Source organism: Diadema antillarum, unplaced genomic scaffold (genome assembly GCF_040938485.1).
Source record: "Diadema antillarum isolate AM-2024a unplaced genomic scaffold, OU_Dant_1.0 scf00000038, whole genome shotgun sequence".
NCBI lineage: Eukaryota > Metazoa > Echinodermata > Echinoidea > Diadematoida > Diadematidae > Diadema > Diadema antillarum.
In genome coordinates this window covers 353,749-371,735 of record NW_027270927.1, presented here as the reverse complement: position 1 = coordinate 371,735, position 17,987 = coordinate 353,749, and the positions used below count along the sequence as shown (strand labels likewise).

General features: G+C 36.0%; 1 protein-coding gene across 1 annotated transcript; it reads left to right on the top strand.

Moving 5' to 3' along the window:
* The first annotated feature begins 739 nt into the window (after positions 1–739).
* On the top strand, positions 740–12,479 carry LOC139709516 (uncharacterized). Its single transcript, XM_071621479.1, has 6 exons — positions 740–788; positions 3,574–3,713; positions 8,412–8,564; positions 9,159–9,316; positions 10,203–10,359; positions 11,352–12,479. Exons 1-6 carry the CDS (start codon positions 740–742, stop codon positions 12,477–12,479), a joined length of 1,785 nt encoding a protein of 594 aa, XP_071477580.1.
* The last annotated feature ends 5,508 nt before the right edge of the window (positions 12,480–17,987 follow it).

Sequence of the window (17,987 nt, the reverse complement as noted above, 5' to 3'; positions counted from 1 at the left end):
CAGACTTCAAGTAGAGCCTTTCCTGTAAGCAGGGAAATAGTTTCTTTTCTTATTATATCCAAGAGTTTTTGCACCTCACAGAACTGACATTTTTAGGCCCAACAAACAGTAAGAGTAAAGGGACTAAAAACAGAACACACTGTTGTTTTTCCTATTCATTTCTTAGATTAGAAGTTTTATGGCATAGCAATACTTATGTTAATATGTTAATTCAGTGTATTTTGTGATAAACTCAAAGAGGTCAATTACCTGTCTGTAAGGCCACCTGCATACAAAGGACACCCCTACGTTTTCTACCATGGTTGCAACATGCATGTGTGACTGTATATCAATTAAACAGCCAGACCATCAACATTTTACACTGGATGTTTGTCATTGACTGTCCATTCATGGAGTTTTCTGACTGTGCTGCTGAATCGGTTGATCATTGCAGCGTTCATGAGAGCACTTCGATCATTACGGAGTGAGATTTCATCGATGGTACTCCTTGTGGGTTCTACCCAATATCTCCATTACTTTCAGCTGAGAGCTGACTCTTACACCTGCCAATAACGGATTCCTATGAAAGTAATAATGTGTTGTATGAGTGTGTCACTGATTGTTTTATCCACCTGTCAGCATTCATTTATTTGATATTTCTTCTATCTGTCCCCTTGTCTCTCCACAGATGTGACTGTGCCTAACCCCCTTCCCACCCCCAAGTTCATGCACACACACAAAGACACACACACATGCAACCATGGCTGTTAGCACAAGCACACCTGTGAAAAAGGACTGGATGAAAAAAGGTAAGACTCAACTGGATCATATTGTACCAAGTATAATTCAGGGAAAGATGACTGTATGCTGAGAATCAGATGGGGATTACTGCTAATTGTGGGGCAAGAAATGTGCACCTGTTTGGAGTGTTGAAAGGATGAGAAATATTTACTTCATACACAGTATGCTTCCTCATAGCATAGCCGTTATGGTTTCAAGTTTCTTTATGTATAATATATATACATATAAGTATACATTTGAAGGGTTTGTTTGCAAAAACCGATAAGTCCATTTTTGAAGATTTTGAAGTACGATCTCTGTCATAAAGTACAAAATAATACCTTTTAAATGATATATTGGTCACTACATATAAAGGTATATTTTTGAAGTTATGGTCAAAAGACGCAAAAATTTTCTTATTATTCTCTTTATTTTTCTTGACCTTTAATCGCAAATATCTCCATTTGGCAAATATGGACTTATCGGTTTTTGCAAACAAACTCTTCATTTGTTAACATATAGACGATTAACACCTGTAGCTTTAAAATATTCAGGATGACTTGGGAATAAGACTTTTTTCTTGATTAACCCGTTGTGGACGGACTGATTTTACTAAAACACGCATTTTCCATAGACACCTGCCCGAGTATACTCGGGACTCATCCTCAGTGGGTTTAAAAAGTGGCTATCCAGATTAAAGGAGGGAGGACACTGAGTAATCCATAAGCTACATATTCATTTATATAGAAATCAGATGATATGTATGTCCCATTAAACTATGGAATATAGGCCTATGTTGTATATGAATATATATCAAAAGAATTTCTTAAAAAAAAAAAAAAAGCAGTAATACTCTCAGACACAAAACTTTTCCAACTAACTTTTTAGATTGATAGATAATTAGACTGATATACTTCAACATATGACATGATTTTTAGACAGAATGGTTCATGGGTTAATGATGTCTGAGCCTGTCAGCTTTGCAATCTGTTGTAGCTTGGATTCTTCAGTGAAAGTTGTCTCAAAAGCACACAATGCATGCTGGGCTTGTTGGGCATCAAAAGCATTTCTGTGATGTATCTCAACAAAACTTATGATCAATTCCACATGATATTCTAACACCACAGTCTTAGTAGAATGTGGTTACCTCATTTCACTTGTTACTGACAGACAATGTCGCTAAAACCTGAAAATCATTGCCAAAAATTGCCCAGATGTCTCTCACTTCAGAAACAAGATAATGACATCAAGATAATGATACCCTCTTTGCCATGGTCAAAGAGTCAATCACAAAACTTGGCTGTCCGTGGGAAGATGTAATCACTGTCTGAAGGCACCTGAAAGATGAGAGAATTCTGTCCAAATATAAATTAGATTTTGAAGAAATATGATATGAACCTGCAAAACTAGAGTTGACATCAGCATATCTTATCAGCTGTACTCTTTCTTTATTTCAACAGACCTGTTTAACTCATTGAGGACAAGTCCCAAGTATACTTGGGCAAGTGTCTTTGGGAAATGCATAGCAAAATCAACCCATCCTCAATGGGTTAATACCACAACAGAATTATTCCTTCACCAGAAAGCTTGGCAGAGGCTTAGGTACCTACCTGAAATTAATGTTAAAGTTTAATGTATGTGAACTGGATATACCATGTATTTAGATGTACTTTGTTGGAAGAGATGAATTGAATGACTTGTAATTGGGTCCTCTGGGTAAAACCTCCATAAATATGAATATATCCAAACATTGGTCTTGTAAATTGTGAGCCATACTTCACTAGAAATAAGTATGACATGACCTCACACTTAAAATGTAACTACCCAATTAGCCCTCATTTTCACAGTTAAAAATTGTATTGTTTCTTCAGGAGACATGCCTTCATGGTCATCTATTATACACATTTTGATGCAGTACTGTTTTGCTTGTCTTGACAGATATAACATTTTGTTGTAGTTGAAGTGGTAGTAAGTAGGTTATTAAAATGCTCAAAGAAAAAATGAAAGAGTCAAGAAACATTTCAATCTTGAAAAATATTTCCCAAATCTGATGAATGACTGATTATCTAACATTTCTATGGACAGATTGCAAATATTGACTGCTTTATGATGTCAAATTGGCAGCTTGTTCTAAAAAGCCTTATCTTCGACAACACATGCCTTTCATCTCATGTCTCACCACATATTTTCAAGAGATATGTTACTGAATATTCTTTTTTTCTTGTTTGGGGGGAAGTGTTGATCATCCTCCTGTGAACTCAGATAAAGTAGTGCTAGCCAAGAGCAGACACCCATAGAGTTTTGTTTCCTAGAAAATCCAAATGTCTCTTCTTTTATCTTGTACTTAGTGAACCTGTAGCCATTACCCTCCACAAGAGGAAAATATGAAATACATGTACTAATCCAGAATCACAAGTGCCTTAAGATTATGCTAACATATATTTTTTTTCCTTATTTCAAATAACCACATTTTGTATAGACTTAGTATGTATCATGTTGTTCATGTTCCTTTTCAAATAAAAGTGCACCAGATATTTCCTTTTTAAACATGAAATATTCTATCAAACAAGGTGAGTGTTTACACAATCATTTCTTAGCAGTCTGATTGTGTCTAGGCAGTGTAGGATTGACACTCCTGCTTATGGAGAAGAAAAAGAAATATCCTTTCATAATTGTTTGAGGAGTTTTAGTACTTACCTCCAGTAATCACTGAAATTCAAAATCACATAATTTTTCAGATGATTTAATGTTGCACTTATTCAGTATTTTAAAAAAATATTATTTTTTGTTCCTTTTCTTGTTGTCTCACTGAAGTCCGTAGGAGGAAGCTAGTGCTGGCAGTGCTAGTTCTTCTGGCCGAGGTACTGGTATGCATTACTCAAATCATCCTTGGTGTGTGGGTCTCCATCACTGTGGAGAACATCCATGCAGGCTCCTACTGGGCATCAGTTTTGGTGAGAATCTCAGTCAGCCCAAACACATTTTTTTTTCATCACTTCTGATATGCTTGCTTTCATAATGCCCATTATGAATTCATGATAATTAGATTCTAGTAACTAACAAGTGTTTACTGTTTGAGGCTTGGTGCTGTGAGGCACTACTTGCAGTGCATTTGACCAAATATTTGATGCAGAATGAATAGTAAATCAAACTACCATATATGATTGCTAGATTACTGCAAACACTACAAGTGTGTGGATATTTAGTCATATAAAAAAAATACAACATTCCACTGACTTAATCATGTTTTGTTTCAAAGCATTACTTTTGTAGAATGTGGAACATAATTTTGATCAATTGTCATAAACATTCATATATCAATATTTGATAGTTCTGTCATAAAACAAATATAGCACAGAAAAAAACACCATTAATTTAATTGAAGGCACCCAAGTATATTGTGTTTGTCAGCAGTTTGAATATCACTATTATCACGAGCAGTAAAAGAAATCAAAAATTACAGAAGAATAACATATTATTAGATATTAGGAAAACTTATTAGCATGACAGATTAGTCATCTGCAGTCTTGCTGCTTGAACTTTGAACGTATTGTCAATCTCATTTTTTCAGTTGTTATACTTTCCTTGTATGCAAATTCCTATTGTTAAAGGAGGTTGCCAAAATAATCTTCAACCCACATAGTTTCAATGTAAAATTTGTTGCCTGTAGGAAGTATACTTCAGATTCCCATATTCAACCTTATAAGGAACTTATTTGTGCTACTGCATGTTTGATCTAATGCTCTAAATCTGGTAGGTTTTCCCCTGACGTAGATCCGGGAATTTGTGGCCAGTAAATGTCACCACAACAGATGATATGTGATATTCTGTCTATTGATCCACAAAAAAAAATGTACACAAACTTATAAGACATACACAAAACTGCTCATTTCGTTATAAAGATGCATCACATGTCTTTGCAAGATCATTGATCAACACTTGTTGCTAAGCAACATGATATGTTGTTATCACTCAAGCAAGGGTAATACTTTGCTATGTTGCTAGGTTTTGTTTACACAGACTTTGGCAAGCATGGCCCGCTATGACTGCCTTCATTTCAAATTTTGCCCTCTATAGGATTACCCATGGTGCTGAACTTTTAGTGTATTATTTTCAATTATGTCCCACACAAGGAAACCTATCAGAAATTGTGTATTTCTTTCTTTCTTTTTTGCTTTTCATACAGTCAGACATTCCCTAATATTCTTCAAATGTTTTAATTTCTAGTTTCCCCTCTTCACTATTTTATAATATCATAGGAAAGTGGCAACTGTCCTCCAATTATCGTTAATCTTCAGGTCTATGAAATATCTTCTCTATAACATGTTTATTGCTAAGGTCCAGACTTTTGGCAAGTTTTGCAGAGGACAGATCATTTCCGTATCCCATTTCTGTGATTTACACGTAACCAGCAGCAGTCAGAAACAGTTGCATACCCACAGCACACTTTTGTCTTCTCTTCCTTTGTGTCTATGGCCGTCATCTGAGAGGTGGGCAGTGGGATAGGTCCCTCATCCAGTTCCTTCCTTTTGACACAGGTGTCTCAACTGCTGACTTCCTCTCAGCCTTCCGAATAAAAACGACGGGCGGAAATCACTGTCAAAGCATTCCCAAATAATGACAGATCAGTTCACAAAAGAGTTCAGCATTGTCCTCTCTTTCTCTGTCACAGGACTATTGTAAAAGGAAGGTGCATCTGTGCCTATGTGATATATAAAAGGTTATTCTGCCTCTGACAAAGATTCTGCTAGGATCGAAAGCTGCGGCCGTTTTTTGACTCCATAAAAGAAATACCAAAGTATCTGTGAATATTGTAAATACGTTATATTATAATCTATATCAATGAAAGGACTGGCCTTGACTAGCCTGCACGCTATTGCTGGTTCTTTTCTTTCTTTCTTTTTTGCCAAAACTGTACTTCAACCATTGACTGTTGTGACTATTTTGACGATGTTTGCTTTGGTAAATAAATTTCATTTCATTTCATTTCATTTCATTTCATTTCATTTCATTTCATTTCATTTCATTTCATTTCATTTCATTTCTAGCCATCAAACTGTGTTCCCCTCTTTAACCTTCATTTTCATGAGAAATTTGAAAAGAAAGTAAAGAGCATTTGAGACCTGGAAATTACCATATTTTTCTCTGAAATTTTGTGACTTTAAAAAGAGGCGAGGATAGCTTGAATCATTAAAGTAGGAAAGGGACATTATGACAGTGACCCATCAGCAAACTTGTAAACAAAAGTCCTGTCAAATCTTTGCATGGTCAAAACAGGAACAAGAGATTATGAGCGACTTTGATTTATTTTGTGATATCTTGTTGTCCTTGTCAAACAGAAAGTTGGCAAGATGATCCAACAAACGGGATTTCTGTTCTTTGGCTGAGATTGTCTTTGGATTTTGAAAATCCTTTTCAAAATCCACAAACACTTCTCAGTTTTCTGTTCACCCAATGAAAGTCCTTTTGCTAAAATCATGAGAATTAACTACAGAGATAAGAAATAATTAACATGGAGAACCACAATGATTCTGTTTAAATGCTCATGTATGACGTAGTATGTTGAAACTGTAGACAGAAGAAAACCAAGTGAACCATGTAAGGATCTTACAAGTGGTAATATTTTCCCTAGCAACAGGCATTACTTGAAATGAAGATGTTTTGATATGTTTATCACAGCATACATATGTCATACACTCAGACTGTTGGTGCACATGGGATCAAATTTAATCCTGTTCCTTTTTCTGTCCAACCACATCTGTTGGATGTTTATCCAGCCAAGAATGTCACAAGCAATAGGTATTGCTCATTTTCAGCACATGGAAAAACTATCTTTAGTCTCTAATCCTACTTAAATTGAGCATATTTTCAGTACAATAATGTCGTTACAATAGCTCAGAATTAGCTGACTGTCTGAACTGTACTGTCTGTTGTTTATAGTATCAAAGTGGGCATTCTTCTCTTTCTCAACTGAAACATTGAGCACTTATCAATAAGTTCCCAGACTAAATCACCATGAAGATTCTTATCCTCTATTTTCATCAAAGCAATGGATTATATATTTTTCTATATGTTTGTACTTATTTGTATGTGTATGAGCATATTTGATGGCTATCATTTGCTTGTATCAATGCCAGATTTTAAATCCAACCTTGAAGATTGTTCAAGTCTGACCCTGGAGGGTCTGATCCATTGTAGTAAAAGCTAGCCCTGTCAAAATGTCCAACCATGAATACACTGGCATCCCCCTCAAAAGGATGTACCAGTCTGGTAACTTAGCAACCATGATAAAATATAACCTGCTGCACACGACAACACTCAAACTCAGTCAGGCAGCAACTCTATCTTCTGCTTTGAACCGAGCCCAAAAAGTAGAGAACATAAGTGAATGAAATGTGTTCAACTGTTAGGTTCTACAGTGCTATTATGGTTGATATATGTCTGGCATCAACCATGATGTATCTGTCTGATTTTGTTTCTGTGGCAGCAAATATAACTATGCTGATTCATTCTTATTGACACCAATATGTTTTATTTGAATTTGAAATAATGTGTAATTTGTTGCTAATGATATAAAATGTTCAAACCTGGCAGTGTTACCATAATGCAAGAAAGAGAGAGAGAAAGAGGAATCATCAGAGAGTTGTATTTATTTATCTATTTATTTATGTATTTATGTATTTATTTCTGTTTTGTTATTCTTTCTAGAGTCATGTCATTCTTTCACAAACTGATAATCAAAGTGATTTTTTTTTTTTATTTATCAATGGTTTAGACATATCAATGTCCATCTTTTCATTAATTATTTTCATTAATGTCAAATAGGAATCAAGCATCACTTTTTAAAGCCTAGTTCCATCAGTTCAAAGCATAAACATTGAATGTATTGAAATATAAGGATTCAAGATCTTTCAAGACCTTTGGTTACAAATCAGTTTTTTTAAACACAAATGACCAATGAGTGTAAATGTAAGCATTGTGGGGCAAGTCAGAGGAAAAATGACCATTTGAATTTTAAGAATCATTAATGTGACCCCTTAATGTAGGATCACCTACATGTAGGTTCTGCATTGTTTTGTGTTAGATAATCCTTTTCCTTGTACACGCTTTTTGCTTGAAGGAAACACTTCTGCCTGTATTCATGAAGGTAGTTTAAATCAAAATCATTGTTTAAATTTATTCTGTGAATTAAGACAAGCATGATTTTCATTGGATGTCTGTAGGCATACGCAGTCTATCTGATGTATTTGTGTAGAAGAAATTTGCATAAACCATGCACTAGATTAACCACCTGCATGAATATGGGTCATTTTTGTTTGATGCTGATTGAGACATATAAAGCATAGTACCTGAGAATTAAGTTTGAAACAGTGAATTATGGAAAACTGTTCAGAAAGCCATGCAGTCAACAGAATTAAGTAATTTTGTTGATTGTAGTCGTGGGATAGTTATATGTAGTCTAGTCTGTGGAAGTTTAGTCTCCTCTGTAAATTTGATTCATCATAAACAGCAGTAGCATATACAAGAACACATCTTCCTGTGTCTGAAATACCCATGTCATGTCCGTTGGCAAACCTGACTGTTGTGATGGGAGGGTTAAATGGTTGATCTAGAAATTTCCTGATAATGAACTTCATTGTGTTTATATCCAGCTCCTGATAGGTGCAATCGTGTCTCTAGAGGGCCTCATCTTCCGGTACGGGCGGCAGAAGGTCCTGGCCATGGGGGTAATGCTACAGGTGGTTGGTATCTTCATGGCCCTCATTGGGGGTCTCATAGAGGTCATTGCTGCCATATTGATAAAGGTTGGTACCCAATTATCTTAAAGGACTATTTTTCCTTGCAAAGAAAAGTTTTCTTTAAGATCAAAATGGTGTGGGAGATGAGCAAGAGAGCAAAATAAGACAAATCTGAAAATAATGATAATCTGAACAGCAAAGTTTCTGTGTAGTCATCTTTTTTTACTCCAAAGTGTATACACATTAGTTAAGTTTCATGAAAATTTCTACGATGATATGTTTTTCATATTGTGTACATATGAAAGAAAAAAAAAACAAGCAGAGGTGTATTACAGCTTTTACACATGTCTCCATTCAAAGCATGATTCAATAAAGTTCTATTCTGAAACTTGTGTTTGGCTGTCTTTTTTCCAGGAGACGGTCAATTAATCATTTAAGAATGTTGTGTAATAAGATTGAGGACAATACAAAAGGATTAGACATTTACTACATTGCTATATAATAGCATAATTGCATATCACCTTTTCTGTATGTGTGAAAGAAATGAATGAATTGTGAGTTCAGTGGTAATCCATTATATCTTATGAAAGCACTGAAGTATTTTAACTGTGCTGTGCTGTGTTTTCCTGATATCCTTTTATTCTCTGCTTGTGTCCACAGGATGTTGACTTCAGTCAGTGTTCCTACTCAAGAATCGGAGAGGCCAATTGTACAGCACAGCTCTCCTGTGATGTGGTACAGCTGAGTTACCCTAAGAGCTGCTACTGCTGCTTTCTAACCAAAGAGAGGGAGGAACCGTGCTACTTCAGAACAGTGAGGTGCGATGACTTAAGTTTTGCCATGAGTGATCTTTTACAAATATTGAATGTTTATGAGGGCAATGGATCTACATTTCATCTTTCACGGAATGAAATATTCTGCCCATTGCACGAATGAAAAACATTTATTATTTGTTTTATGTAATGCCTAAAATAGATCATTGTCATTTGATGTTTTATTAATTAAAAAACAAGAGAGAATCTGAGATTGCGAGAGTGCTCACTTAGCGCTTAACGCTAGCGCGCTGTCGCACACACACACCCACACACTGCAAACGCAAGCGTTTGATGTAAATCGTACAGACCCGAAATTGCACGGTAAACGGAGCCACCTAATTGCACAGATGATGACGTCATAGTGAAATGGGCCAAATGATCAATGTCAAACAACCAATCAAATGACACGGATCTCTTCAGGCGTTATATAAAGTGTGCTAATCAGTGTTTGGGTTTCCACCAAAGATATTTCCATGACAGGTTTGGCCTTAGTTGTTTTAAACAAGATTAGTAATTCCTTGACATTGATACAAAAAATCATTAAGGTGATATGGTATCATCCTTTTTGTTTCTCAAGTTTAGTAAAGATGTTCATCTTCTGTAGAAGTAGTTTACACTGTCTGACTGAATGAAAAGTTAAAAGACAAGATAAAAGACAAGATATTTTTGGCTCATTCAATATTTAGGATGGACAAAATTTGGAGTTCTTGAAAATATGAATGATCATGCATCAATTATGTCTACCTGTTAGATGTTATGGAAGATCATATGTCTTTGCATTGTAAGTACTTGTGACTTCTACTTGGTAGTCATCATAAAACTTAGTTTTGGATGTAAGGGTGTAAGGAGAAATCATATAAGTGAAATGACTTATCTTCTTGCTGTGCAGTTTTTTTGAACCACCAAGTCTATATGCTGGAGTGGATTCCTGCCATCAAGTCCCTGATGAGTATCTCAGCTTTCTCTGGACATCAGTCTTCTTCTGTCTATTCTGCTGTGTCTTTGGAATCATTGCAGCCACCAGCACCTACTCCTATCGAAGAGCTGTAAGTCAATTCTGTTAGTTCTGGTCTCCCCTTCTTTATCAACATGTAACACCATGCCATGTGAGTCTAGACAGCTATTGAGGGCTGCCATCTAGTTGTCTGCAGAGAGTCAAGTTGTTATCACCATTGATGCATGATATTGGAAAGGATTATTTCCTTCATCTTTACGCCAGGGTTTCACTCAGAATTCATCATAGGATTTTGCTTCTAAGAAACAGAGGGGATATAATTTGCCCCTTGAAATTTTGTGCAGTGATTTGCCCAGAAAAAAAAGGGGGGATGAGAAAAATTACTAGATAACATGAGCTGTGTTATAGTGAACTACCAGTGTATGGCATCTTGGAGCATTCAGCATTCAAGGTGGACAAAGATATGAAAGATGCCTCAACTCAAATGTTACCAAGTAAATGTTTCAGTATTAGAAAATGTATGCAAATTTTGTATTGGATATGTGGATAAATGTCTTTTCTAATATGAATTTTACTCAATTTTTATCAAATCATTTTCAGTTTGCCGAAAGTTTGAAACCCTACTGGAGTCAATAGTCTTGAGTCAAAATTTTTGTCCGTAGTAAACAAAAAAAGAAATAATCTCTTTTCAGTAGGTTTTCCACATAGTCCAAGTATATTTTCATGATAGTGATATAAAGAAATGGTGGCATATTGGGAGGAGGTGGAATAGAATGTGGCATAAATCACAAAGTTCATTCACTGATACAGTGTGTAGAGGTGTGGTAGTGGTCATCATGTTACCTGAGTTTGTCATCACAGGTAGGAGACAGAGTTGTCATCTTGACTGAATTTTAATACAAATATGGCAACTTAGTCAGAACTATTAATGTGTGTCACATTCTCCTCTCAAGTAAAAGGGGAAATCTGACAAAAAGTATGTGATAAGACAGTAGAGTAGAGACAGTATTTTCCAATAACAACATGTCTTTATTTTATCCCCCATCACTGTTTGTGTCTATTTTGGCTCATTTCCAGGCTAAGCCAAGGCTTCCAGACATAGCAGTGGCTGCAGTCACATCTCCAATGCTGTCAGACAGCAGCCAAGATAACAAGACAGAGAAATCAGCAAGTTGCAGTACTCTAGACATTCCAATCCCAGCTCCGAGAAGCTCCTTGATACGTTCATCAAGCCAATCCATGGTCAGTGAATCTCAACGGCCCTCAACTCCTGAAAAGGCTTCCACATTGCCCAAAAGACAAAAGAGGCGTGCTCCAGATATTCCAGGGAGGCAGTCTCCTGCATCTTCCACAGATTCACGTCCCAGCTCCTCATGTACAGGGTCAGTGAAACCAGCAGACGGCAGTCCAAATATCTCAAAGCCACCATCGGGGAGCAGGGGGAGGCTAAAGGACAATGTTTCAAGATCATCTCAGGGCAGTCCTGGACCCTCAGGAGTACAGCCACAGTCAGCTGTCACAACACCAAAGCCAACAGACAGCAGAACACATTTGAAGGCTGTGAGACCAAAGTCATCCATTGTTAGTCCAATGCCTTCTGAGGATGTCCAAAGTTCCCCTTCGCGGAGTTCTGTACGAAGTGGAAATCTCTTTCAATCACACCCTGAATCTTCTGTAGCTAGTGAAGACAGTCAATTACTAGAGCTGGTGGAGACATCTTCCACCAGGTCAACCCCTGGTGGTGCCAGCCAGTCTTGTGCAGGAACAAGCAGTCCTGCAACATCTTTAGACAGATCCAACAATGCTGCTGATACTTCTTCAAGCCCACCGTCTGGAGCCACAGCATTACCCAGCAAGACGGACACAAAAGGTGGTGCAAAGAAAAAGAAATCTCACAAGGGTCCAGCACCACAGCCTCCTACTCCACAGCGCACACAAACGAGGCAGTTACCACAACTGGAGCCACTGTCAGAACCAATGTCCCCTCCGCCACCATTTGTACCACAGCCTCCACCTACCCCTCCCCCTTCCTTCATGGATGTTGCACCCATGCACTACCCCCATCATCACCAGCCACCACCTCATCAGCAGCCAGTGACGAACATCCACCTAACGCTGACAACCACACCTATGGGTGCCAATGTCCAGATCCCTATGACAACACATCAGGGCTACATGTACCCCAGTCAACCATCAGCACCTTGTTTATGAATGCCTCATTGGCTCTTGCACATCATTGTACAGCAGTTCTCCATGTCCTGTTGACTTCCTAGAAACAAACTCATTGCTTACCAACTCAAAAAGTCATCCCCAAGGCAGGCCTGGTATGAGGGATGAGATGGAACTAAGAGGAAATGGCATGAAGTCATGTCTGTTGCTCATTGTTATTTTTTAGTGAAGCATTGTCTCATTGTGACCTTCATTCATCTGTCATTGTGACCAGTTGAAGAATGCCATGACTTGGTTGTTCACAAAAAAAAAAGAGAAATTAGAAAGTCCTAAAGCAAGTGCTTGAAAACATGGATCCTCATCTGGTTCTATGTTTGCAGTAGCAAAAGAAAAATCACTTTTACCAACAAGAAGTGAATGATAGTTTTTGCTTTTTCGTTGAGAATCAATCATGCAAATCAGTCTAATTTTAGCCTCAACTTGTTCATTTCCGCTAAGCCGCACTCCTTGAATGAATTTGGAGGAAAAAACTGCAATTATCACTAACATACACTTTGTATGTTTTACACAGAAGATAAGTTTTTATTTCATTTAGTTTTATTTTCCATATCCAAATAATACAAATTATTGCAAAGTAAGTTACAGTAATTATTTGTACAAGCAGGTAAAAAGGCATGTTTGGATAGTACAATAGAGCAAATACAAATCTGTATTATTCATTGTCTAAAAATACACAGACAGGGAATATTTATCCCTTTCAGTTAATTAGTGTTAGAGATCTGTCATAAGAATTGCTATTCGAGATCACTGGTTTTGTTTGGGGACAGTTGTAGCTTTGTTTACAGTTTTTTTTTTTTTTTTAATTCAAGTCCATGCTTTTGTCATTTCTTTCTCCCTGTGTTAATATCAAGATAATGTATGGGTTAGCACACTATTTACTTATACTCTGCCCTGTGGTAAATGAAATAACATTTTGAAATAGACATTTTGAAGAGCACAACTCACATGGAATTCAAGGGAGAGAGGGAGAGAGAGGGAGAGATTGAGTGTGTGTATGTTTGTGTGCTTTGCTATCTTGTCAGGCAATCTGAATAAGGCCTGCAACAGAACTCATTATCGTAACATATGCCTTTATCCTTTAACATGAATGCCTTCCTGTATGTTTGTCAGTGTGCAGTATGATTTCCAAACATATGTCTGCTCCCCATTACCATTGTGTATTTGTACTTAATTTTCTCACTCTTTTTTGTAAGAATCCAGTTCTTATATAGGAGAGGAAATGCTGCAAATCACAAAGCATATACCTGATAGTCTTTCACTTTTTGAGTTGTCAGGGACTTTCCTTTGGGTTTACGTACTGCTTATTTTGTATCTTACAAGTAAAGTGGATGTAATGACTTTGACCTCTGTCTAGTCAAACAAAAGGTTTCTCTTCTAAGTAGGTTGTATCACAACAGTGCAGTGCTGTTTGAATTTTTTCCATATTTGTTTAGTGACCATCAATATTTTCAAGCAATGCAATTTTTTTTTTCAAGAATTTATCTATCTATTTATTCAAGTATTTATTTCTTAAAGAGATGTTGCATTCTTGTGAAAACAATTACAGATGGTTTTACAGATAGTCAGTGGACATCAAAGCTACAATGTATGTACCCAATGAGGTTATTATATAATCCTTCGAGAGTGCTATGTTTGATGATTTACAGACATACTTTACAGAAGAACAGATAAGACTGAGTAGTCTCAAGAATCATGATGAAGACAGCTTGAGTACATCTTCATCGCATAACCTGTGTAGAACCAATAAGAAATATAAGCTTACAATGAAGGTGGCATGTGGGAAAACGGTGACAAACAAAGTAGATTTTGAGTAATACAGCATGAACTATACAGACCAAAGAAAACTGAATTGAACTCACTTCATTGAGAATTGTATAAAGTGCAAGTTGTTTATATGAACAAGGATGCTGTCTGACGAACTTGGAATTTTAGGTGAAGTTGAAATATTTATGAGAACTGCCAAGAATGAGTAGAGAGAGAAAAAAGAGATAGAGAGAGAGGTAATTATACAGATAGACAATGAATGTGAAAAATGAAGTTGTATGAAATACATAATTGTTTGTGGAAATATTTCATAAATCATGTGATGATGAACATGCACAAATTCCCCCTCCCCCCCCCCCCAAAAAAAAAAAAAAAAAAAAAAATCAAATCAAATGCCGTATTCTAGATTTACTACTTGGCCCATAAATGCTCACTGCACTATATAGTTCAGACTAATCCATACAGCATTTTAAATTACTGCATGGAATTGTAGCCTAAACCTGTGTTTAGCTCAGTCCTTGATATTCCCAATTATGTGGTATCATGCACAATGAAATTACACAAACCAGAGGTGAAATTAGGCGATTGGGCATTTGCAAAATTACTGAAGTTGTGATCTTCTGTGGAGGATTACCACCTGGCTTCATGCAGTGTGCTTTATGTATATGTACATGTGCTGACACATTTCTTTCGTGTAAATTCTGAAATCACTATATTTACCAAAAATCTATATCTGTATGCTCCCAAGAAGTGCAAACTTTTAACAGAATATGTCAGTCTTTTTTTTTTTAATATATTAATGCTCACATGAAAACTGGGAAACTGGTGTGTGTGGGTTGTTTTTGTTTTTACTTTCTTTTCCTTCAGGGAAAGTATGTATTAGTGTAAAGTGAAAATGCCGGGTCAATTATTTCTCTCACACACACAAAGCAAAAGTATGGTATGTGGACTATTAAAAAATTGATAATGATAATTTGAGGTAGTCTTCCTAGACCGTTAATATATCATTGCATGAACTCTTTCAGGTATAATGCCATTCGCTTAGTAGTGTGTGTTGTGGGTTTTTTATTGCCTCCAATTTTTTTACTAAGTTGACTAGTGCCTTACAAATAAAAGTTCATTTCTGTTTTGCACATGTAATGCTTGGAGCTAAGTGTAAGCATATGTAACTATTGGTACATATAAATAGCTTTAAATGGCTGACATTCTAAACCCACAAAAGAAGAAAAGTGTCAAATATTTTGCTCTATAAATCTAATCAGAAGATTTCATTATATTTGAAGTATGCATGGTAGTCTGTGGAGCCAGTTAAATAGTTAAATATGACCAAAGATGTATGGAGATTCATCCAAAGACATTCTGGATAGCAGAGAGATTAAGATTTGTTGTTGTTGTTGTTGTTTTTAATGCCAGAACAGTGGCAAGTGAAATATCGCAACAAAATATCTTGCAACGATTCGTCTGGCAGGTTGGCAGTGGTGCTGTTGCTATTTTTGTTAAGATGTTAGCAGGTTGGTAAGGATGCTATCATTAATTTTTTTTTTCCATCATTATTTTTCATTACCTTTCTGGTCATTTTAGCTGTTACCTCTACTGTATTATGATATAATGGCTATATTTCATTAACTGTGAACATGAAAGTGAAACAAGATAAAAGTGCTTTAAACTTAGAGTAGTGGATTACACAGTCTGTATATTCCTGGCTGTAAATAATGCAGTGACATGTTGATGTGATTGGACATTTTGAATTTGTATGAAGTCAGACATGGACAGCGATAAGAAGAAGTGCAATTTGGTATTTATATGCTATTTAATGTTTTTTATTCGAAGTGTATTTGTATGTTATAGTCACCACACTGCGATGATTACCCTTGCAAAGCACATACTCTTGTAAATGCAAATAATGTAGTGGAGATTCGTAAGTCCCTGTAAATCTTTTTTATATATCATTGTCTGTTTGTATTTTCATCCCTTTTGTACATTGTTTTGTACTTTTGTGATTTTTGTACAAAAATTATAAACTTGTATAAAATTACCTATTTATACTCAGATCAAGTTACAAACCATATCAGAGACTTCAGGTTCTCCTCCTTCACATAAAGAGAACATGTAGTTTGTAAATCATATACAATGCCAATTAATAATTTGTTACAAACTAGTGACGTTTCAAATGTCATGAGACACAATTATTTGACAGAGTGAAATCTTACATTTTTCCCATTTCATTAGAAAAATGAAACTTCAAGTGTCATAAATGGTATGACTCATCGGCATTTCAGGCTTTGATCTAAAAGTACCGGTATAAAAGAAGAATGTGTGCTTTGTTCTCTAGATGTCATTTATGTATAGTATGTACTTGAACTTATGGACTAGTTTTCTCACAAATTCAGGAACATGTATGCAGTGTGCTTTGAAATGGTGCAAATTAATGTCCTGTTACAATGTGAACACTGATGTATCTTAAAGGACAAGTTCACCTTCATAGACATGTGGGTTGAGTGAATGCAGCAATATTAGTAGAACACAATAATGAGAGCTTGAGAAAAAATCGGACAATCCGTTCAAAAGTTATGAATTGTTGAAATTTCTGCTCAGTCACGGGTGGATGAAAAGACTACTATAGCTTGTGATGTCACATGAGTACAACGATATAAAGAAAGAATGAAGAAAATTCAACATATTTCCATTTTTCTCCCATAACAAAAGAACACTCGGCTTCTCTCTTTCAGAAGGCAAGGGGAATAATATTACCCTTAACATACGTCAGTAGGAAGTTGAAGAACTGTGCACTTTATTCGAAAAGTAAAGTTTTGTGAAATTCTCTTTTTATTTTCCTTATGTAGTTGTATGCATGTGACATCATATACTGTAGTACTCTTCTCTTGCAGCAGTGACTGCACAGTAAATATTTGTAACTTTTGCATGAATTGTCCAATTTTCCTCAAACTCTCACTGATGTGTTCTACTAATATTGTGGCATTCTCTCAATCCTTATGTATATGAAGGTAGACTTGTCCTTTAATGTTCTTTCGGTGATGTACCTACAACACAATTGTGTTATGTATATTTGGTATATATTTCAACTTGCCCCAATACATGATATGTTACAGAATTCCTGAACAAAATGGTGCTACATATTGCCTTTTCTTTGTGTTCAAGGCCTTCAAAGGAGGCATTTTATGTGGACTGATATCAGAATGAAATAAAGATGCATAAAATGTTCAATAGCTGTTTTGTAAAGTACTGTATGTATCTTTCCAAGTGGCAGAGTACTAGTATGTCAATTCAATTCAATTCAATTCAATTCATTTTATTTTCATACTTCTCATTTATGAACATTACAACAGAAACCAGACAAGTTCTTTTACCTTGTGAACAATGTGCAGAAAACAAACAATATACATGGTGGTAACACAGTAATTACATGTAATGATAACTGGTCAAAATCGAAATCGAAATGGGGTTGATCAAAGAGAAGTATGACGGGACCTACATGAAAGCTGGCTTGTTTGGCTGTAAGCCCCGAGTAATCAGTGTTTGTGAAAAAGAAACGGAGAACGGATAGATGATAAGACCAGAATGATGATGTAAGGTTGCCAAATTTTATGTAATAAAAAAGAAGAAGAAAAAGAAGAAGAAGAAAAACCAACAAACTATACATTAATATGAACTTACTGTGACCGAACCATCATTATTATACAGCCTACTTTGGTATATATACTATAA